Raw genomic sequence first — 24,895 nt, forward strand, 5'->3', positions numbered from 1 at the left:
ACCTCCAAAACTAGTAATAATAAAACATTAAGCTAAATCTAAATAGAGAGTCATCCAGAACAATAACCTTCACAAAGATAGCACAGCTGTGTCTTATAAAAAATGTATATATCTTCTTCATACTTGATAACAATCATCTGTAAAATAGATTCACTTAATGCTTATTATCAAACATGCAAAATTCATTGCATGATGCATATGCAAAAATGCATTCAGCGTCTTCAGCCAGGACAACTGCAGCCAAAGACAATATCTTCAGCTGCTTTTCAATTCTCGTTTTGTTTTTCTGTGGCTCCAGGGCTCTTAAACTATGTAAAATACTGAGGGAAGTATTTTATGTGAATGAGCCCCACAGAAGTCCTGTGCAAAGACTTCTGCTTGTGTCTGGAGATCTCCCCAGAACAGCATGTGTTCAGCAAGCTGAAATGTTCAGCAAGCAGAAATGCTTTTACGGACGGAACTTTAATCCTAACACAATGTTGAATTCCACCCTAGGCTTCTAATTTTTTAAAACCTTACTTTTATTGGGAAAAGCAGGGACTGACTCTGAATTCTACATTTCTATTAACTGACGGTACAAACACCTTCCTATCATGCAGTTTGCTAAATAAATAAGTATAAACTGGGGACTTGGGGCTTTGCAGGTTTGTTTCAGAGCCAAGATAAGAAACCATTTTTAGAACACAGTATTAGAACTTGGCTTAACGATAAACTTCGAGTAGTGGCAAAAATCAAGCAGTACAAATGGCACCCTGGATCACAGTGTAATCTCATGGAGATTAAAGTTAATACATGTTATCAGCATTATGCAGTTTTACCTTTGAGATAGTTCATCATAGGTTCAGTTAATAGTAATCTTACATATCTTATCTTTTCCATTTCATGTTTTCATACATTTGCCGCTACTTTGATCGACTGATTTTACAAAGATCTCATGGATCTGATTTGTTCATTTGTTTGCTGTAATAGGTATACATGCTCAATTTTTAACATTGAAGCACCCCCCCCCCCCGGGGCTCTTGTTTTCTCTCTGTTTCAATTATTTTACATTTCTGGACCCAGCCATTCATCCTGTCATGTGACACCAAGCAGACCACAGAAAGACCTGGTCCCGCAGGGTTCTACGTGCAATAATTCAGATTTGCTTATTACGATTATCCCCCCCCCCCAAGTCTACATGATACTCTTAATTAACCCCCTGAAAGGAAAGAATCCCAGAAGTGCAGGCTACAATGGGAAAAAACAGAAGTTATATAAAAAAAATGACAAAGGCTAGCTTCGTAAGAGTAACCTAAAAGCAGCGGTGATTCCTAGATGAACACAATGGGTAGTATGTGGTGATCTCCTGAGACCACACGATCTTTGCTGTAAACCTTGGCATCTTCCCCCGCTTCTTACCCCTACAATTTTCAGACCAAAATGGAATCAACAAGGCAAAGGTCTAAAAACTCCAGGGCTAAGGACAATTTTTCATTGTGTGGCTTCTTCGCGTCTATCGTTTTCATACTGAGCTCTGCAACAGGGGATGTACAAACTGTGGGTTGACATAGGAGAACCCTTCGAAATCTGCTTGGTCTATGTTAGAAATGACCAGCTGATCAGGCGGTGTTAACACTGGCTGTCCTCTGGTGAAGAACTTGTCGAAATTTTCGGCGCCCTTGCCACACTGTGAGGTGGGGGGGGGGAAGAGAAAATGAAATCAGTCAGTAAAATGAGAATCCTGCTGTAAATTCTGAAGTAATTTAAAACATTGCACCAGGTATATAGAACCTGTGGCCCTCCAGATGTTGCTAGACTGCAAGTCCTGCCATCTCTAGGGCCACGCTGGCTGGGGCTGTTGAGAGTTGAAGTTCAGCAACATCTGGAGGGCCAAAGGGCCCCCACACAGGCACTACAGTGTTCTGAAAGTGTGCCAATTGCACTGGGCCTCGCGAATTTCTACCGTTACTTTTCCACACAAGCGATGAACGAAGCACAGTCCGCACATTGTTTTGTTCCATACAAACAGTTCCAACTATCTTAGGGCATGCATTCAAGTGAAGTAAGTAATAATAAAGCTATTCAAGAGTATTAATTGAGCGGTGCTTAGTTTGTTTTTGACTGTTACGTTTGTTAATGTCGTTAATATTGCCTTGTGAGCGCCGTAGTGCTTTGTGATTCGTGTGAGCGAAAAGTAGCGTAGAAATATAATATATGAAATGAAACAAAGCAAGGATTCCAGTTGTTGTGGTATTACAGTCGAATAATCTGTAATAATTCGGATCTTACATGAACATTTGTTCATGAGAAACTAGGAGCGGTCAGGGCAGCTTATGAGGGTTTTTTTTTTAACTGATTCCCCCTGCAAGCTAGTTTACAACCCAGTCTATTGTTGTTATAACTGAAAAGGTGAGCTGCACAAGTTTTCATTTTAAGTATTCTTTCTTTCTTTCTTTCTTTCTTTCTTTCTTTCTTTCTTTCTTTCTTTCTTTCTTTCTTTCTTTCTTTCTTTCTGAAGGATGCATGCACTCAGACTCTAGATCAGGTGTCGGCAATATTTTCCGGCCGTGGGCTGGAGCATTCCCACAGACTATCGTCCGTGGGCCGGGCATGGGCCAGACACGCATAGAAGTGATTTCCAGCACCACTCTGCCCATGTCTGGGGCACCGAACATCGCTTCTGCGTATGTCCGCAGTGCCGGAAATCGCTTCTGCGGCTGCACAGACGCCGGAAATCACACCTACACAGAAACTATTTTCGGCATCTGTACAGGCGCAGGCGCGATTTCCAATGTTTGCGCAGGTGCCATTTCCTTTGCTGCTCGGCGAGTCCCTGCGCCACACTGCGCCGGTTTAGCGCAGCGCGTGGGGGAACTTGCCGAGTGGGCAGCTCGGTGACCAGGTGGCTTGTAGGCTGGATAAATGGCCTCCGTGGGCCGCATCCGGCCCATGGTCTGGAGGTTGCCAACCTCTGCTCTAGATAGCTGTAAAATAAAGATGAAAAACCAAGGGGAGATGCCACTGGGAATTGGTGGGGTGTGTGTGTGTGTGCTCCAAATGCCACAAGTAGCTTTTGAAAGGGACGTGGCAGGCAATTTTGTCGCTGGCATATTCCATCAGACAACAGCCATGGGAAAACACTTCCAACAGTTGCACTAAAACAAAGATAGAGTTGCTGGATCAGGAGTAGCCAACATGGTGCTCTTCAGATGTTTTGGACTACAACTCCTATCAGCCCCAGCTAGAGTGGGCCACTTGTCAAGAATGATCAGAGCTGTAGTCCACAACATTAGAAAAGAACTGTGTGGGGAACCTCAACTATGGTATTCTCATTATTTAATATTGAATTAAATGTATTGTACTTCGGAAACATTTGCTTTGGAATTTTCCTCTTAAAAATCATGAAATGCTATTGCAATTACCACAAATGTCCAATATATGTACTTCACACGAGTTCCTAATTGACTGCTCTCGAGTGAAAGGCAGAAGTTTTAATACATGCTACAATTTAATTAAGGACTAATATATTAGCTACCCAGATTCTTCCTTATTTCAGATTATCTGAGCTACATATAAAATAGTCCTACAACAGAATGGGTGATCGTTTCTGCAATGAAATAACTAAGAAGGAGTGAGGAACATGCCTCAAATATATGGTACAGACGGCCAGAAAAAAATCTCACACATACAGACATAGATATCTGATGAAGTGTTAAAAAAAATCATCACAATCATAGCTCTTGAGCCAGAGAAACATAGTCTGGAATTGTGCACATGTAACTCCTTGGTAAGATAACTGACAGTAGCATTTATCAAGGACTCAAGTGGGGGAATAAATTCATCTCCCCACACCACCTCATAACCAACTGTTGACTGGTGTAATATGACTCCAGTCCTGTGAACCAGAAGTATACATAGAAATATACATAGAATCATAGAGCAGGAAGTGACCCTGAAAATAATCTAGTCCAAGCCCCTTGCAATGCAGAAATATGAAGCTGTCCCATACGGGGCTCAAACCTGCAGCCTTAGTCTTATCAAAACCCTGCTCTAACCAACTGAGCTATCCTCTTTCTTCTGAAATGGAGAACATGGGATGACCCCTCCCCCCCCGCAAGGGCCTTTTGCTCACGTGATCCTGCCTGACCAGTGAGAGGGAAGATTTGGGGAGGAAATGTGTAGATAATACCTAAAGGTAAAGGTAAAGGGACCCCTGACCATTAGGTCCAGTCATGACCGACTCTGGGGTTGCGGTGCTCATCTCGCATTATTGGCTGAGGGAGCTGGTGTGCAGCTTCTGGGTCATGTGGCTAGCATGACTAAGCTGCTTCTGGCGAACCAGAGCAGCGCATGGAAACGCCGTTTACCTTCCCGTTGGAGCAGTACCTATTTATGTACTTGCACTTTGGAGTGCTTTCGAACTGCTAGGTTGGCAGGAGCTGGGACCGAGCAATGGGAGCTCACCCCGTCACGGGGATTCGAACCGACCTTCTGATCGGCAAGCCCCTAGGCTTTGTGGTTTAACCCACAGCGTCACCCATGTCCCTTGTAGATAATACCTTGTAGATAATACCTACAAGGCTCATAATTCAATTAGAAGTATGTGTGCAGGAGCCTGCTTCTGTAGATGTATGCCTACTAACAGGATTGGGCGCAATAATTTCTCAAGGAACTCCAATTTCATCTGCAGCAGCAAAACTGTAGAATAGCATGAGTAATAATGTCCCTCTAGCTGCTCAGCCCCCTCCCATGTATTTAACCTCGGTTTTTGCTACAGCATCCTGAAGTCAAATGCTTACACTGCTATTAGAGAGGCACAAGTTCTATATTACATTCTTTAAAATCTCAACATTATGTGGTCATGGCTATGACTCATAATTGCCCTACAGTGGGATTTGTCATTAGTCTGTCGCTATTCTGCCAACATGCACCACCTTAATGTCTGGTTTGCTATAAATGGGAAAGTGTTTCAAATGATACAGTCTTACCCTTTTGCTGTGTTGTTGTTTTTTAAACCAAGCAACACTGTGACAATCACAAAGGCCTTTAGCTTGGTGGGTCTTTTGGTGGCATTCCAGCCCACAAACTAAAAATAGACGTTTCAGAGAATTCTCTTTCCAGGTCCCCAGTTTATTCTGTACCAAGCAGCATGTGACTGCAATTAATTGTTCCATCAAATGTAATGTTCATAAACTATGAAGCAATTCAAAGCCTTTAGCTGCCCACACCAAAGCTGAAAAACAGCTTTCCATTATCTAAGTATGCATATCAAGCATTAACAAACACATTTCAACTGACATGGAGAGCCAAAGTTTTGGGTGGTTGTTGGGTTTTTTTAAGTGAAAAAGGAAAGGAAATACAAAATTCAAGAAAGATTAATGAAACTTTGCTGAATTCCCATGAGGTGAAAAACCAGCATTACCCTATTCTGTGATATGCTGCTGCTGCTTATTATGATTATTAATATCAAACTTCCAGCACATGTGGAATTAAAAAACCACAGGTATTCCAGATTGGGATTCTCACTCAGAGAAGTGAAGAGGCGATAAGCCCAAAGGGCAAAAGTATAAGCGCATGGAAAAGGAACAATGAGAAAAATGCAGACTGTATAAGACTGTGACTCCATTGAACTACCAATGAAATCGACATGTTTCACACACTTTACAGTGACTGGATCCAATTGCATCTATCAACTTCAGCTGCTACTTTAGTTTTAAGTGCTAAAAACAGGTGGCTGATGTAAAAATTACAGATTACAGGGTATCTGCCTACTCCATTGACTGATGTGAGTATATTCTCACTCCATGCTCAAAAGTATAAAGGCTAATGTGCTTGATGATTAATCTTAGCCTGATGTAGTGCCATTTCTGGCTTCCAGTTTATCGAATGTTGCAAAGGCTACTTGAGTTATTCTATTGTTCTCTTTGCTTTTCAAACTTGAGCATATTTCAGCATACGTATAAAACATGTTAGGATAATTGGGATGCGAAAATGTGTATTTCAGAAGCTCGGTGGTTTTTTGTAGTTTGTGTACTACTTAAATTATGAAAAACAAAACAAGTTTTAAATATATTTTTTTAACCTCCAGAAACAGTTCATTGGGGAAAGGAAGTGTTTGTTTGTGTTACTTACCACTTTAGGTTTGAAGGGAGGCTGGATCTCTCGGTTTTCCAGTCTCTCCCAGTCAATTCTCCTGAAGAAGGCATGCTCTCGGATGTCTCTCTCTCCCTCAGGCCCACAGCCAAGACGCTTTCCAGGATGTTTAGTCATTAGCTGGAAATCAAGCACACAATTGATGAAAAGAGGTTTTCTGAATGGGAGCAACAAAGTAGAGCTGTGCCTGGGAATAGGATATTTGAAAATGTCCTTTAATTGTTGCAAACCTGGCCATGTTTTATCTCTGGAAACAGCCTTTACTTTGTTGTCTTATTTGTTTGTTTGTTTGTTAAAAAAAAGCCAATTAAACTTGATAAATTCCATTATGCTGAAAATTTATGAAATGCAATTTACCCATTATCTTTTGGGCACAGTCTAGCCATCTCATTGGCTTGGCTCACACATCATGCTAAGCCAAATACTGGCTTGATGGGAGCAGATTGTGGCCTCTTTACTCCTCCTTGGACATTTTGCTGCTGGACCAAACCAAGGTAGGTCACGCCTTGGCTTAGCATGTCACCTGAACCTCAGCTCCTGAACAACCTAAGAGATGTAAAACCAAGAGCAAGTCTTGGTTATACCTTGTTGTTAGAGCCATGGTTTGACAACATACTAAGCCAAACCATTGGCATGGCAGGAAAATGACCAGGGTGACACAAAGCAGCCACAATCTCTTTCCTGGGAGCCCACAAGCTCACATTCAGCCAGAGTTTGGCTTAGCATGACATGCAAACCAGGCCACAGCTACCAGATTTTTAGAAGACATCTGAAGGCAGCCCTGTTTAGGGAGGCTTTAATGTTTAAGAAATTAGTGTATTTTAATGTTTCTGTTGGAAGCCGCCCAGAGTGGCTGGGAAAACCCAGCCAGATGGGCAGGGTATAAATAATATATTATTATTATTATTATTATTATTATTATTATTATTATTATTATTATTATTATCAAATCTAACGGCAACTAGTATGCCTCTTTTTCGTTTGTATATTTACTACTTATCTGATCAATACCATCTGCGTGGATGAAGCATGAACTTGGAAAAGGAGAAAGCCTTTATATTTGTAACTTGAATGGCTCTCTTAAAAAGGAGGGCAAATGGATAGTTGCAGGGAGTACGGTTTCAATGAATTCTGTGGTCTGTCTACCGGCTTCAACACCTCAGCGATTTCTTTAATGTTCATCTCTAGTTATGTGTTCAACATGAATAAATGCGGAGTTAGAATAAGCAGCAATCAAAACCATTCAAACTTTGAAACAAACAGCAAAAACAAACAAACAAAAAAAAAAAACCCCACATGGAGAAGTCACTTTCAAGGATGCACTGTTTTTGACAGGATAGCAACTTATATACAGTATAGGAATGTGTGAATTAGGTCTAATTTTGTATGATTTTTAAATGTTTCCTTTGTGTTCTTTGCTTATCTGTATGCCACCCTGGGTACTTAAGAGAGGAAGAGGGCAGGATAGATCAATGTCTCTCATTCACTAAAGTCAATAAAGCAGACCTGTTTTTCTGTAACACTTGAAGTGTCTTATATGGGAACCCTAAGCCCACTGGGACGCGGGTGGCACTGCGGTGTAAACCACTAAGCCTTGGGCTTGCCGGTCGGAAGGTCGGCGGTTCGAATGCCTGCGACGGAGTGAGCTCCCATTGCTCAGTCCCAGCTTTTGCCCACCTAGCAGTTCGAAAGCATGTCAAAGCGCAAGTAGATCAATAGGTACCACTCCGGCAGGAAGGTAAATGGCTTTTCCCTGCGCTGCTCTGGTTTCGCCAGAAGCGGCTTAGTCATGGTGATCACATGACCTGGAAGCTGTCTGCAGACAAACACCGGCTCCCTCGGCCTGTAGAGGGAGATGAGCGTGCAACCCCAGAGTCATCCGCGACTGGACCTAACGGTCAGGGGTACCTTTACCTTTAAGCCCACTTACCAAAGCTACATAGGACTTCTTAATATTCATGCTTAGGACTGCGCTGTTAATTGCAGAGTTTCTGAATCTTTGGACGCAAGCCAAATGCAGATTATCACTTTGTCACAATTACAAAATGGAAAGAAGGACTGTGTGGGTTGAGCACCCGAGATCTAAGGAAAGGGCAGGCTTGTTTCTGGATCAAAAATAACCAGAGCACATCTAAAGCATTCGTTTGAGGAGTGGCTGGCTCCAGAAATGGTTTCTTATAATAAGTACTGTATGGGTTCCTCCTCCTCTACAGTGAAATAAACTTCTCTGTTAGGAACAGGTGCATAACTGCTCTCCTGCTGATGGATCAGATTGAATTGCTAGGAAGAAGAAGGAAAATCCACCTGTATTTCAGAAAAGATTTCTGCATCAGGGAGTAAATAAGCTGTGCCCCCCCCTAATTTATGGACAGTATGCCCTCCTAAAAGCATGAGTTTAAGCAGATATTGCTGTGGGAGGTGTCTGCTCAATTTGCATATGCCACCTAGTGGTGCAGGTGAGCAATAAATGAAGCTCCTTTGTTAGCTTTCTTACCCGCCCTTTGCCATAAAGGCCCAGGGCAGTGACCTTTTGTGGCTGCACAACTGGAAATTAATTTCAAGGGTGGACAGAAGACAAACTTAAATACAAAGGAATAGGTGACTATTCTATGGAGGAAGGCAGCCTTCTATGAGCGAAGCAGCCTTTAGAATACTCAGGAATGCAGGTAAACAATTCAAACACAACATTCTTTCTGTATTAATAGAACAAGGAAGTTTTGGTTCAGAAGTGTCGAGTGAACAACCAAAGGACCTAATGATATATATTTTTAGTACACAGCACATTTAACAGAGCATAATAAAATGTTTAGTAATAATATCAGTGGTATCACCATCATCCTGAAAACAGAGAGAAGTACAGCGAGCAACTCCCTCCTCCTTAAGTAACCTTTCCAAACCTGGTGCCCCACAAAGGACTTCCACATGTGTAGGTCAGAACATTTAGAGGGCAACCAGGCTGGGGCAGGGTGCCCTAAAATATAGCAGCCATTTGTACCCGGGAGACACGAAACAAACCAAAAAACAAACCAAACAAAGAACAGGAAGAATGCAGACCCGAGGAGGATGAAATCAAATTTTAGAATCCTCCCTAAGATATTGAGCATCTCCTTTACATTCAAGCACCTTAAGGATGGAAAAATTACTTTATATTGCCACCAGCTACTATCTTTAGAACCAGTGCAAGATCTGGGAGCTCCCTCTTCAGTTTCTAATACCTATGAAATGGAATTTGTGCCTCCTAGGTTCTACGAAACTGTGTGGCTATGAAAGGGACCTCCAGGAATAACCAGGTTGCAGTTGAAACCAATGAGATGGGAAACATTAAAGCAGAAACTTAGGGGGAAGGCAGAAGTTCCGAGATATTCATTAGTATGAAAAGGCAAAACCACCTGAACCATGGAGTAGCTCCAAGTATAAAACTGTTACATGTGGCTGATGATGCATCTCAAACCACTATAGCTTGTTTATTTAAATAAACCATAGAAAATAGTAAAATCAATAATCTCAACAGTAAAATACAGTATATAACCTGAACAGCAAAATAGATAATTGCAGCAAACTTTCTTACCCCCTTGCAAATGGACACAGCTTCTTTGGACATTGCTTTGGGGTACGAAACATTATGTTCCATTATTGATTGAAAGAGCTCGTCTTCATCCTCACCATCAAATGGAGGCTGTTAAAATGTGTGTGTGTGTGTGTGGGGGGGGGAAATATCAATGTTAAATGGGTAATTCAGAGTTAATGTCAACACAGAATATTTGCTCAAATGCAGATTAATCTATTGAGCATAGGTCAGCCTTCCCCAACTTGTTGCTCTCCATAGGTTTTGGACTCCAACTCCCATCTTCCCCAGCCAATGGTCAGGGATGATGGGAGCTGGAGTCTAAAACATCTGGGAAGCACCAGATTGAGGAAGGCAGTTTTAGTTACCTTCAGATGAATATCTATGCTGTTAGGTGCCTTGATCACAATTTTATGGAAAGGTGAGATTTCCATTTAATAACAAACATGTGGCCAAGGTCAACGCTGAAGTATGAGATAATGTGCTCTTCTGTGCACACTACTGTGTGACAGCCATACATTGCTAAGGCTTTGCTTCTACTCCACTGAACAAAGGAGCAGCCAGCACCGTTGTCCTAGAGAGGCAAACAGGGCAGCAGGCCAGCCTCAGTGCCATAGTTCAGCACATATGCCTTCCGATTCCTCACCCTGAGTGCCACAATACCCTGCCATTTATGCTGCTCCTGGCATCCATTTCATAGTATTATATTTGCATACACTTTCCAATTTAAATAAAGTGTCAGGGATGAAACAAGAGCATGGAAAACTTGAGTTTCTTCCCCACCCCCAGCAATTTATTTATTTTTTGGAAGAGAGACAGAAGCAACAAGATCAGTTCTCATCCCCAAATCAGCTTTAAAGACAACTAAGTGCCTGCACCTAATCTACCTGAATTTGGAAGGCTTCATCCCTCTCAGAAGTGTCTGCTATGCCTACAAATGTTATCCAATTCTGACGAACAAAACGTTACAGCGGTTTGTTGATTTCCCCTTATAATCAATGGAGAGAAATTATAATCAAGGGAGAGAAACAAAGTAACAGTGTTTACAGAGCAAAGGTGTTGTCTGAAGCACTCCAAGGTCCATAGGCCTTCTATATGAAGCACCCAATCAGGATCTGAAGATTTTTGTGTGTGTGCACACCTCACGTTTAGATGTTCAAATCTTGGCTTAATAAATCACACATACACACCTATTTTGCTCCTTCCTTTGCACAAACTGGGGAACAAATCAGGAGGACACAGTTAGATACAGCTTTCTATTACCGTATTTTTCGCTCCATAAGACCCACTTTTTTCCTCCTAAAAAGTAAGAGGAAATGTCTGTGCATCTTATGGAGCGAATGCATGGTCCCTGGAGCTGGATTGCCCAGGGGCAAAAAGCAGATCGTGCTTTTTTTTTTTAGTAAGAGCTAAAGGCTAACAAGAGGGAAAGAGGGAGTTGAAAGGAAGCCGCTCAGCAGCTGATTGCAAGAGATCGGGGAGGGAGATAAGGGATGCTAGCTCCCTTCCAGGCCTCGCCCCCTTGCCCAGGCCTCCATTGTTGAATGTTCTGCAGAGGGAGGCTGCAGCGACTCGTGACTGGCTGATTAGATTATCTGTCTGGAAACTGTAGAAATGGCTCCCTTTCCTTTCCTAAAGAAAATGCAGAACTGTGAGTTGAACCCCATAAAAACAGGATTTTTTCCCTTTGCAAGGTAAGCTCAGCAACTTTGAGCTGATCATAAAAGGGAGCTTTCCCCCTTCGCAAAAAAGCTGCACAACTGAGCTGATCCACCCAAAAACGGGGCTTTTCCCATTTGCAAAAGAAGCTGCACAACTTTGAGCTGATGCTCAAAAAAGGGAGCTTTCCCCCTTTGCAAAAAAAGCTGCACAACTGAGCTGATTCCCCCCCCAAAAAACGGGACTTTTCCCATTTGCAAAAGCAGCTGCAAGAAGCTGCAAAACTTTGAGCTGATCCCCCCAAAAAACAGGGCTTTCCCCCTTTCCTCCTCTAAAAATTAGGTGCGTCTTTTGGTCAGGTGTGTCTTATGGAGCGAAAAATACAGTATATCCAGACTTAAAACCACAATTAATGGCTTCCACACAAACCAGATTAGGAGGACAAGTTCCATGGGTTTATGTTTTGGATGGTTTGGAAGGTATTAACCATAGCTTCCTGGTTTTGACATAACATGAAGGCATGGTTAGCCATAGCTTCCTGGCTTATTTCCATGCTCGCACGAAGGGAGGAGCAAAAAGACTCCGTCCAGGTATATAAAACTCATTCACACTTCAGCTTACTAAGCCAATATTTGATCAACTGAATGAGGCTTTAGTTTGTGCTGCATTACGTAAGGGAAGGTGACAAAATACTTTCAATCTGAAAGTGGCCGATGATTCCCCCAGAAATCCTTAAGTATTGGAGACAAAAGAAGCAGAACTATATAACTGTAAAGCACACTTTACATGCAGTATTGCTCCTTCACTCCCAGCGATGGAAAACAGCACAGCTTTCAATGGGAAGGCTAGCTCTTAATGGATTACTGGACCACCTCTTCCATGAGCCCGCAGAACAAAATTAAACCTAACTGATATGTTGCCTTGGGCTGAACTCGGCCACTCTATGTTTGCATTTCTCATTGCATACTTAAACGCTATCAGTTTGTGCACACAGGAACAGGTTGGTGATTAAGGCTGATGAGCTATTAACTATGCAGGCAATGTGCACATTATAATCTCGTGACTTGATTTAACTTCCGTAGAGCGTTGGAGGGGCGGGGGAATATGGATTGAACTGACTGAATCTAACAACCCTGCTGTTAATTTCTCTACCTAATAAGGCATCTTTCACATTTGATCATTCAGCTGGCATCAATGCTCACTCATTGAAGTATTAAATGCAGAAGCACAAACATCCTTACCTGACCAGCTAGCATCTCGTATAACAGTACGCCATAGGCCCACCAGTCAACTGACTTTCCATATGGCTGATAGGCAATAATCTGTGAATTGTAATGAAGAAACATATGTTTTACGGTTGATTTAATTATTATTTAATCAAACGTCTAATTGAAATATTCTGTAGAAATAATTTTATAAACAAAATCAAGATAATGGAAAAATACTGAAGTCATGCTATTGGAACAATTGGTTCATTCAGCTTCATGTAATTAACAGTTATATCTCCCTGCATTTCACAGGAACAGCTACAGAACAGGGAGTAGCCAGGTACACTTGCCACAGGCCTCAGAGGGCTCAGCCAGCCAGGGCGTGGGGAGACCCGCCAGATTTATGTTGGCATGCCAAGAACAAGACTCCCACCCCAGGCCTCAGACAAGCTCTGCATGGGCCTGGCTACAGGGATCAGTAATTGTGCAAACTGAAAAGGGCAAGAAATGGCCACAATGTGCCATCATGGGTTTACAACCATGGTTTGCATGAAGTTTTAAAGCTGCAACAAGCAAACCATGGTTAAGTCAATATTCTCAACTCTCCAGTTTCTATGTTTGTTAAGGGGAGAAACTGATGTTGACAGTATCTTCCTATATACCAACTCCAGAGGGAAGGCAGGGTAAAACATTCTGATCTTAACAGAGGCTAAGGAAACAAATCATAGTGAGTGCTAAGCAAAATTAAGGGTATGTTTGCACTTAATGCTAAACCATAGTTTAGCAGCACATGGATGATTCTCAGTAAGCCAACTTCGAATCAGGAGTTATGAAGCTAGCTTGTTTAACCATTGCTTGTTTCAAACCAAGATTACATTTTTGTATGCAAGCTAAGCAGACGTCAGTATTCTGGCCACAGGGGAGAAAGAGGGAGTGTGCAAGTCTGACACTTCACTTGGGTTTGCTGAGGCTTGTACACATAACACCTGTTTAAGCATTATGTGTAAACCTACCCTAAGTGCTGTATCTGCAACAGAACAAGGACTACTGAACATCAGTTATTTGTTTGGTGAAGTAGTTGAGTATGTTAAACAAGGTGTTTCAGTGGAAATTCACATTGCAGACCAGATCTATCACATGCTACTTCAAAAATAAATGTTAGTCAACACTGGTTTTAATGGAAGAGACCGAGATCCTTTTGCTCTGCTGTAGTAACAGAACTTCACAGGAAGTCAACACTAATATTGAACCAATTATTGCTTTATTCTGGTGCTTTAAAGGCATTTTTTTTAAAAAAATCTGCAAACCCTAGTTAAAGACATACTAGTTGAATCATCAATTGAATTCTATTCCGTTTCACTTCTACAGTATAAATAAAATGCAGGAAAGCAGCCTTACTGTGCTAATGCATGCCACACAAAATGAGGGTGGAAACCCTGTTCACACTTAACAAACAGGTGCTATCTGAGGCACTAATTGGGAGAATGTGTACTTCAAAGACATAAGTAACTGGGAAGCTGAATTATTCCCTTTCATGATATAAAAGGAAAGTGAGCAGAAAGGTGAGAGCCAAAAAAACCAAAAACCATTCAGCTCACTTACTTCACTGACAGAGACGATGTCTAGATACACAAAGTATGAATATATATTAATTCAAGTAAGGATTTATTTGCCTGTAAATAACAAGCCAGTCCTATCTGACACTAATTCAAGATATAACTGTGTGGTAAATTCAGACTTCACTCTTACGGCTGTATAACCTATAAAACTCAAAGAAGCTGGCTGTGTCAATTATTTCCTTTTGGATAAATGCAGTTGGATAACACTGGGCCTAAGAGACAAATCAACTGCTTGGCAAAGTTTTCCTTCACTGTACTTCATTTGTAACTGCCCATCCCATTTGGGCTTGCAGTGCTTCAGGAAGGCCCAGGAGGGTGTGGTTTCCCCCAGTTTGTCACTATGCACCACTTTTATCATCATGTGATTATCAGTGAAGAGTATCTGGTACTGGCAGGGCCATCTTAAGGTCATCGGGCGCCCTGGTGCAGGGATCCCTCGGGCGCCCCCCCACTTTTTTCTTTAAAAAGGAAAGCTCTTACGTGGCATGCCAGGCAGCGGGGGGAGCCTCACAGCGGCCCCCGTGCCTCACAGCGGGGCCGCGCTCTGCCGGAGGCTGCCCGCCTGTCCGATGCCAGATTGAGTGGGGGAGGGGGCACTGCTGCTCCGTGCGGCCTTCCTCCCTTCTCCCAGTGGGCAGGGGTGCCTGGGCAGGCTGCCCCGGGGCCTTCCCAGCCATCTCCTGCGACTCCAGCGCTCGCTGGGTCCACGGTCGTTTCTTTGCGCCAACAGGCGCTGCGTTCCTTCCCGCCAACAGGGCGCTGCGTTTCATTGGTAGAGGTGCTGCCATGTGGCGCTGCAGAGCGGAACAGGGTCCTAGTGCGCCTGTTCCGCTCGCTTACCTCCCTGCTCTCCCGGCGCGGCTGGTGGAGGGAAAAGGGAGGCTACCTTGCAGGTCCCCCACTTGCTGGGGCGCCCCTCAGCGCTCCCTGATCGCCCTGGCGCAATGCACCACTAGAGTCAATGGGCGAGCCGGGCCTGGGTACTGGACGGGTTGCTTAAAAGTGTATTTCACAGTTGCCTTGGGATAATAGGTGTATGGTGCTTCACGTCTCAGATAGCAAGTACCTCAGGTGCAATGTAATCGGGAGTCCCACAGAAGGTCCTCGTCGACACTCCATCAGCCATATGCTCCTTGCACATCCCAAAGTCTGCAATCTTAATGTGCCCTTCATGATCCAGCATTACGTTATCTAATTTCAGATCCCTATGAGAAATCACACAGCAATTAAAAGTCTGAGTCCAAACAACAGGCAACAATGCTCCTCTCCATGGGCTCCAATGGAGATTTCAATTCCAGTGACCCAGGTTCATAGTCTGGGAGTGCTCATGGGTTAGGTGTGAGAATCTCAGGTGGTCAGATACTGTTAAACTCCAAGAACTAACTACTGTAACATGTATTGTACTCTGCCTAAAGTATTCTGCCTTCAAAGGGAGTTCAAAAGTTTCCACTTATGCAGTATGTATACTTTCATTTTGGAAACTGGAATACATTTGTTTCTTCAGTCTGAATTCTAGCAACTGCTGTGGTTATTGATCAGTTTCCAGATACTCATTTTTATGCTCCAAAGTGGCCAGAATAGACCACATAACCCAACAATTCAGGGTTCAAATTCCCACTTAGCCATGAAAGTTGGGCCTTGGGCCAGTTACAATTTCTCAGCCTAACCTATTCCTTCCTGAGAATGCAAACAGCCAACTTCCTCCCACTCCTCCTGCCCTCATAACTATTTTTTCACCGGTGGTGACAAGCTTTGTTTTTCTGCAGAGTACTTGAATACTCACCGATAAATGATTCCTTTTTTATGCAGGAAGAACAGCCCCACTGAGATCTCTGAAGCATAGAACCTGCAAGAAAAGAACACCACATTAGATATAGGAATATGTTTTGGAGCCTCCATTGTGGCACTTGCCAAGGAACTGCTGCCTCTCCTAGGGTTGCCAGACTCAATAGAGGACAGGACTTCTGTGCCTTTAATTGCCCTGCTCTCTTTTGAGTCTGGAAACCTTAAAGAGAAACCAGCAAACCCTTTGCTTGGAAATTAAACAAAGGGTCTGCTGGTTTCTCTTTAAGGTTTCCAGACTCAAAAGAGAGCAGTGCAATTAAAGGCACAGAAGTCCTGTCCTCTATTGAGTCTGGCAACCCTAGCCTCTCCCTATTTGAAAATTGTTCAGGCTCCCCCCTCTTCTGTTTGTGTGCATGTATGGGAGGCTGCTTGTTGTTGTTGTTGTTGTTGTTGTTGGGCTTTATTACAGCCAGCAAAATAACTCAAGGAATGTGTCAAGAAAGGCATGTGGGCTGGAGAGTGTCCTGTGGGCCAAATAGAGAGGTCTGCATTTGGGCCTGGAGTTAAGGTTCCAGACCCCTGCTTTATGTCCTTCCTTGCTCTTTTCGATCCCTCAGGGCTCTCTGGCTGGTTACCAGGGGCCTCATCCTGGAAGGGCCTATGTCCCTTTCTCTCCTGAAGGAGAGTTATCAGTATCAGCCCAGAGTGTTACACAAAGCTGAAAAGAAATATAATACAACCTGACAAAAGCTGTGTGAACAGGATAGCACTACAGTATCTAATTTTGGTGACTGCCACTGTTGCTTAGCTTGTTTAAGAGTCGCACATGATACAGAGATCCAAGAAATACATTTCCTTGCCAAATGCTCAGTGACTTAATTACATGAAGATAACGGAAATGACTGGCGCCTAGAATGTAATTGTTCTGAGCAGTTCACAAATCTGCGTAATACCGACGAGCTTTCGGAAGCCAGAGTTACTGCGTAGGGTTGCCAACGACACACCCTAGTAAAGGGGACAGGGTGGGGATGGGAAGGAAAGAGGACAAATATAGCCCTAGAACAAAATATTAAATGACAACTCTGATCTGAAAACGAACAGAGAAAGAGACACTCACACGGCTTGAGGCTCCTTGAATTTTCCTACTTGCTGGATATGATACATAAGGTCACCGCCATTCACGTACTCCATGACAAAATATAGGCGATCCTGGCACACAAAGTGAAAGCAAAATATATATCAGGCAGCAGAGACCTGTCACTATGAAATCGTTAAGAGAAATCTTAAGCAGATCTATACTGAACACAAATCTGGATAGTGGTACCTCGGTTTAAGTACACAATTGGTTCCGGAAGTCTGTATTTAACCTGAAGCGTACTTAACCTGAAGTGAACTTTCCCATTGAAAGTAATGGAAAGTGGATTAATCCGTTCCAGATGGGTACGTGGAGTACTCAACCTGAAGCATACTTAACCCGAAGTATGAGTGTAATTGGTTCTGGAAGTCCGTACTTAAACCTGAAGTGTACTTAACCTGAAGCGTACTTCTCCATTGAAAGTAATGGAAAGTGGATTAATCCGTTCCAGACGGGTCCGCGGAGTACTTAAACTGAAAGTACTCAAACCGAAGCGTACTTAAACCGAGGTATGACTTTATTATTAGAACACAGCAGCACAGACAAGTCATGTAACAATAACATAGTGTATAGCTATAATAACGTAAATGCTCTTCTGTTTGGTAGACAAACGCATATTGGCTTTTCATAATGATACTTGATTATTGAGCCTGTCACTGAGGGGGTGGGTGGGAGCCTCCTCCCCCCAATCATTATTTCTGAGACAAAATAAGGAACAAATAAATTGATATTGCAGTGTTGATTTTAATTTACCTAAATTTCTGTTTTTTACAGAAAATAAATGGAACCGGTGCCAGATATAGGGCAGGACACGCAGATCACCCACACAAGACACCCAGCTGGGGGAGGGAGATAGAATCCAACTTAGTGTCACATAGAAGTGGTTAAATTTACTTCCCAATTAGAGCTACCCTTATGATTTCTTTTCCTTATGTCTATTAATTGCTTCATCAACTGTCAAACAGTTTGAAGTATATTTAGAACACACTGTACCAGAAACTCATTAATTTAGCATTCCTATTCTAGTTTTTATACATTCGTTTTTATTCCTTTGCCACAGCATCATTAATTTAATTTTTTAGAAAAAGAAATTTCCTTTCTTTGTTTTCAAGTGGATGCCCCCAGCAAATTTCATTATTTTAATTAATGTGGGCAAATCACAACTTTCGAGATTTATTTTGGGGTTGTGTAATAGAGATATATCTCTTACAAAACTCGCAATTAAATTAAAATTTTAAATAAGCATTACATTGCTTTACTGCATATGCTTACTCAATGACATGTTCATATCTTTTGTACGGAAATAGGGTTCCCCTCCCATTCTTAATTCTATAATGCTTATTTCCTTTATTCCAAATCCAATTCCATCTGGGAGAATATGGAATGGAAGACAGAATGTCAGAATGAAACCGTTATTCATTCAAGGTTGTAGTTCAGAATGGCATCTGAGAAGTTGCTAGGAGAATAAAGTGGCAGAGTTCACTGAAGTCTGGTGCATGGTCACTTGTAAGCTCAGCCTGTGAACTGTCTTCACCGAGAAGCATAATAAAAATTCTGCCTGTGCTAGTAGTTCTGGAACAGCCATTTCACACATGCTGGGCACCCGCTAACACGCATCATGTAATGTATGTGTGCATGGATGAACTGACTAGTTTTCTTGTGCATCATCAGTTCAAGTTAAACTGAACTTGCATGAGAAAGCCAATGATGAGTTTCATAAGTTTGACATATCTACCGCAAGGGTTCCAGAGGTAGCCATTTTTAAGCAAAGATGTTGCTTAAGGCTTACCAGTATGTCAGGAAAACACTTGACATATGGCAAGCCTAGTTCAATGACAAAATGAAGAGGATGGGATTCAACCAAATTGTTCCATGCATGGACCAGAGTCTTCTCACACAATGAGGCTTCCGCCTCTCTAGTCCCCCCTGTGCAACCCACACCCCTAAATCTGCTCTGGCTGGTTGGGGAACCGCAGAACAGGTCTAGGGTGTGTGCAGGGGGTGGAGGGGGGCAGGAAAGTCTTGTTGTGTGAATGGCCCCTGTTCCATGCATGCATACAGCACATTGTGGTATGATGAATTCCACCCAGAGCCTGTATATTCAAGACTCTGTCCTTATTTTAACAATTTGTTAACTAAATTATCATTGCCATCTAAATCTCATTGAGGTACAGTATTCAAAGAGCCCAGAGGTTTGTTGTGAATGTTACTGAAAGGCAGTGCCAAGAGTGTTGACCTTGGCAGACAACTTAATAGTAGCAGGAGTCAGAAGAAATCAGGGTCACATACCACAGTCTGGAAGCAAGAATGAAGCTGGGTTAGGAAAGGAGGCTTGTCCTGCAAGGCTAGAACTCTCTTTTCAACCATGGTACACTCTACATCATCATCCTGAATCACCACATCTTTTTTCAATATTTTGACTGCATACAGTTCTTCTGTCCCTTTTCGTTCTGCCAACATCACCTGCACAAAGGAGAGGGTGGAAAATTTGATGGCTACAAGAGACAGGTTATTTTTTATAAAAATCTATAGACAAGCATCCCTGGTGATTTGTCTCCTGGTCTAAGGAAGTGTAAACAAATGCTTACTAAAATCTTACTGTTATACAATGAAGCTATGCTACACAATCAGTTTTTTGTGTGTGTGTATGTGTATATATATATGGAACTGCATCAGCTCTCAACAACCAATAACATCTCCCAGGAATATGTACATATTTTTTGATGTAGAGATTACATCTTCTTTTATTTAACACCATTAAGGTAACAGAACAATAGCAGGTTGCTTAGTGGCTAATACCTGAATTAGAAGACCTTCCTACTCTTGTAAATTCAATTTTTAATCATAAAGTTGCATGGCCATCTCTAGAATGCTTCTTATGAGAAGGAATTTAAGGAATGGTCTGCAACATTTTCAGCCATTAAGCAATTAAAGATGCATCTCATTCAGAAATGGGGAAAAAAGGGGTTGAGCTATTATCCTCCTTTCTCGAATGCTGGCAGTGTGGACTCCTATATGCATGATGTTGAGCTGTTCACGAATGTTACTTTTCTTAGGTGAGGTCTTGAATACAGATGTCATTTGGAATCAGGCACCAGGCAAGGAATTATGACATGTGAGGGTATTCGGTGCAGTTAAGAGCAGCTATTGAATTCTTTACCATCCAATACAATAATTGATTGATAACTTGCATCCCCTATTCTATACTCACTATGAGCACAACAGCACACCTATGAGGATATTAAGTCTGCTTTTCTGGAGACACATGCCCAGTAGTTACTAATTCTGTTTAGCACAGTTCTTCCCTTTATCAAGCAATGGGAACACTGACTCTCTTCCTTCATACATTCAGCATTCCTACTTATCCTTTAATTGTTGTGGCTCCCCCACCGCCACCCCTGTGTATTATTCATTTGAGTAAAACACAAAACCCCTTAAAATAAGGCACATGAGAAGAAATAATCAAGGCTTCCTACCTTCCCAAAACTCCCCTTTCCAAGCACCATGAGAAAGTTGAAATCTGTCAGCTTAACCTGATCAAGGTTATTGGATGGTAAACTACAGCTCCGGTCTTCAATTGGAGATATGACTTTGTTAGCTGAAGGTCCAAGTCTGGCTTTCTAAATAAATAAAGAATATAGCTGTAAGGTTTGCACTTTGCTTTCAAAGCTATTATTTTGACCCTTGTGCAATGAGAGAGAGAGTAGGAATGAGAGTACTAGCTGCATCCTCATCACTCTCCACTTCTACTCATAGGTAAAGGTACAGGTAAAGTCCAGTCAAAGGTGACTATGGGGTTGCAGCGCTCATCTCGCTTTCAGGTTGAGGGAGTTGGCGTTTGTCCACAGATAGCTTTCCGGGTCATGTGGCCAGCATGACTAAACTGCTTCTGGCCCAACGGAACACTGTGATGGAAACCAGAGTGCACAGAAATGTTTTTTACCTTCCCACTGCAGTGGTACCTATTTATCTACTTGCACTGGCATGGTTTTGAACTGCTAGGTTGGCAGAAGCTGGGACTGAGCAACTGGGACATAGCCTGAACCAGGCAAATGCCTGCATGGGATTAATCTGAAGGTTTGTTCTCAGAGAAGGAACTGCGCAAAATATTGCATAGGCACAAATTCAAAAGACCCATTCCAACAATATTGTGGGTATTGTTATAAGTGGTAATAATCTGCACGACTAGATAGAAGCAACTTCTCTCACCCAAGAGAACAAAATCAAAAGAAAGTATTACCTTCATGCCAAAATCCCTCAAATCAATTGATTTGAGAGCTTCCCTTTCAAAACATGAAGAGTGTCCTTAATAAAATTCATGCATTTAATATGTTGCAGCATATACAAAACATTTTGAAATGTTTCAGTTGAAATCCGCTCTTCATAGTGATGTTTTTCACAACATGTGACATGCTTTTTTGGAAAGAAAGATTTAACTCTCAACGGACAGCATATTATAGCAACCCACATTAAGAGACTTATTTTCTGACCAATTACCACCAACAAATTTGATTTTCAATCAAAAAATTGTTCTCAGTGGGAAAAATATTGTTGCACTCAAAGCATTTGTTATGAGATGTTTATGATTTGCAAATGCATCCTTTAGGCTAAATAAAATTTAAAAGCAGCAGTGAAGAGTGTGTCTGTGTAGGGGGGGAATGGAATGGCACAGGGAAAAAAATGGCGCAGCCAGAATGAACAGAATCCCCACGCCGATCCAAGAACAGTCCATGGGCCGGATCCTGAAGGCAATTGGGCCTGATCTGGCCCCCCGGGCCTTAGTTTGCCGACCTCTGGGTTAGAGGAACCTCTAGGAAACCCCTTGCCATTTTTGTGCCTAAAATTAACATCCAATCATTTTAATAAAAGAAGCATGAATAATGGGATTTTCTAGCTGCTTCAAAAAGTCCTGTCCCCCCCCCCAAAAAAAATTACAGACAAAGGTGATGTGTAGAGTCAGAAATGCTTCAACAAATTTTCACTGTATCATTTCACTAATAACTTCACTGGCAACATCAATTGGTTAAATGTAGTATACTCCTCATAAGTGGCACACAGAAAATCAACTGAGAAAAGAAAAGAAAAACGCAGACTGCAAAGGACTTTTACCAGAACAGAAAATTCTTAGAACTGTAAACTCAGATTTGAGTGTTTTATGCCCAAGTCAAATTAAGATGGCGATAGATGATTGATAGATAATAATAATAATAAAAACAATAACAGTAAGCAAAGAGTAGCCCCAATTACTTGAATAAAAGGTTGTGTTTAAAGCCACAACCACTACACAAAAAGTCAATGAATCCTCACACCATGTCATAATGGCTATTATGGTGTTGTCCATATACCACCCTCCAGATCTCTGGATGACCTCTTATGGAAGCTTTGTATAGATGTTAAAAGGCATAAGGGACAATACTGAACCCTGCAGACCCCCACAGCATAATCATCACAAGGTTGAGCAGCTGTCTCCCAGTGCTATGCTCTGGCAATGATCTTGCAGGTAGGAGTGTAACAGAGCCGTTCCAGGAGAATATCATAGTATCAAAAGCCATTCAGAGGTCAAGACGAATAAATATTTATCATTCCCCTGGTATAAGGAATCAACCAGAGTGATCAAGTCTGTTTCAGAGCTAAACTCTGGCCTGAAAGCAGATCAAAATGGGTCCAAGATATCGGTAAGAACACAAAGATAATAAAGAGTGTAATCCTGTCCCACTAATTTTTGCTACAGAGTTCAATGGAACCAGGACTGGGTACAAAATCTGGAGGAATTTGTAAAGGTAACTGACAAGACAACAGGTAATACTGGGATACATGTCTTACATTGCTAGATCTACAAAAGGAGCTAGGAAGCTTTAATTTCCATCCAGAGAACCCACTCCCAATTATTGGGGACAACCAATCATCATTCTCCAAACATTAGGTTCTTGCCTGAAGCAAGTGCAAGCAATTTTTTAAAAAACATATTGGAGCCAAATTACAGAATATGAAATATCACAAAATGTATCCATTTTCAGGATAAAGAATATGAAAATTATTGCATTATAGCATATGCCCCATATTACTCCAGGCAGAAAATATTATTTATAGTGTGTATCCCCAAGGCTGGCTCCTGACCTTTGAACTGAGGTTAAAAGGAAGCAAGTATCCTATAAATCTATCAAACCTGACACAGTATATCCATCAGATGGGGAATAATCCCAAAGGGTTTTAATTGAGTTCAACATAATTTATTAGGATAAGAACCTTCACTTGAATATTTTTCATAGCCATCATCCCTTTTTAGTAAGTTATCAATATATGAAACAGATTTTTGGCACAGCACAAAAATCAATAAAGATAAAAATATTTTAACGTATATCTTAGTGATAAAATGGAGGGCCTTTTTAAAGATTTGTTTATATATATATATATGGTTATGAAGAACTCAGAGAGCTTTTAAGCCTCTGAATCACAATATTCTGTCACGCTGTATCACAAGCGAAATCTCACCATGCAATATGCAATGCATGCCGAATAGACTTCAGGCAGAATACCATGCAATAGACTTACTCTGTCTTAGCCAGAGAAGGTGCTATAGGTAGACATTTAAATAAGGAGAAAAAAGTTGTGTTCAATATAAAACTCAGAGCACTGCTTTTGCCCTTTGGGTTTTCATGTTAATGTTTCAGAAAACAGTGCTTTCTGAAGAAGCAAAATACCACTGGAAAATATACACTTTATAGTCCGATACCATCAGGTACTCTGTGTACTATCTGCTAATGGTGGGATACATTCATAGTCCTCCCCTGGTTCAGCAGAACTTATTAGGATCGCAGATTTCCTCATTCCTCTGCGTAACACAGCTGGGCTTTCAGATTTTAGCCAACAGCACAGAAGGGGCAAAGTCTGTTCTGGTCTCCTTTCAGGCATGCAAGACCTGTGCCAGTTGGCTGGGGAGCTTTTCATTACACATCGGATCCTGCTTTAAGTGCAAGCCAAAGCAGGTTAAAACTATACATAAAGCTGCCCAGGAGATAACTATCGGAATCTCTTTTTTGATGATTTGTCATTATTAGAAACTCTCTTGCATATTGACACTACACATGTTAATATCTCTTAGTAAAACGAAATGAAAAACCCATGTTAAATCTAGCAGACAAACTTCAAATGCAGATTTCAAATGGAAATTAGTTGCACCACGAAGAAGGTAGAAAAATCCCAAGACATGCAAATAGTCTTACTTTCTTTGGTTTGGACGCACCTTATCTTGGACCTTTCTTTTACCCTGTAACCACAGGCAAGTTAAGACTTTTTGGCATTGAACAAAACCACTATAATTCTATAAGCAAAAAACAAACTACAAACCCCAGTCCCAACTGGTACAATCATAGGGGGTTCCATTCACTTTATCTACTCAACAACTCTCTTTGGATTTTACCTGCAAGTATTTTATGGGGAGCATTCCTTCACAGAGAAGTAGCAAGAACATACCCTCCCAACTCAACAGGAGGAGAAAAGTGATCATAGCCCAGTCCTGATGCTTTGTCTGCTAGCAAATTAATCCTTAGAAGGGCATGTACCAATAGCACTGCCACAAAACATGTTAGCTTGCCTTCATGGGGGAAAAAACAGGAATGGGTATCTTCAGAAGTATATCTTCAGAAACTGATATATTTTCCCCTAATTTGTGCATTTCACAATTTCAAGAATTGTGTCTGCAGGTTCATTACAGACTAGAGCAGGCATTCCCAAACTGCGGCCCTCCAGATGTTTTGGCCTACAACTCCCATGATCCCTAGCTAACAGGGCC

At 41.8% G+C, this 24,895-nt stretch overlaps 1 protein-coding gene across 3 annotated transcripts in view; it reads right to left on the bottom strand.

The window, feature by feature from the left end:
- Positions 1-286: 286 nt before the first annotated feature.
- The window catches only part of PRKCA (protein kinase C alpha), a 193,587-nt gene continuing 168,978 nt past the window's right edge, over positions 287-24,895 (bottom strand). For 2 of the 3 annotated variants that reach the window (XM_035104019.3, XM_088662984.1), the window contains 9 exons: positions 20,580-20,723; positions 19,393-19,566; positions 17,086-17,177; positions 15,967-16,029; positions 15,250-15,388; positions 12,598-12,678; positions 9,701-9,808; positions 6,112-6,252; positions 287-1,666 (listed from right to left, as the gene is read on the bottom strand). In XM_035104019.3, the coding sequence (XP_034959910.1) occupies positions 1,502-1,666; positions 6,112-6,252; positions 9,701-9,808; positions 12,598-12,678; positions 15,250-15,388; positions 15,967-16,029; positions 17,086-17,177; positions 19,393-19,566; positions 20,580-20,723 (1,107 nt within the window). In that variant the 3' untranslated portion in view covers positions 287-1,501. Of the gene's footprint in view, positions 1,667-6,111; positions 6,253-9,700; positions 9,809-10,584; positions 10,686-12,597; positions 12,679-15,249; positions 15,389-15,966; positions 16,030-17,085; positions 17,178-19,392; positions 19,567-20,579; positions 20,724-24,895 lie in introns of all 3 variants that reach the window. The other variant, XR_015948372.1, reaches the window with a different exon arrangement.

This window comes from Zootoca vivipara, chromosome 2, assembly GCF_965207765.1.
Source record: "Zootoca vivipara chromosome 2, rZooViv2.hap1.1, whole genome shotgun sequence".
In the NCBI taxonomy this organism is placed as follows: domain Eukaryota; kingdom Metazoa; phylum Chordata; class Lepidosauria; order Squamata; family Lacertidae; genus Zootoca; species Zootoca vivipara.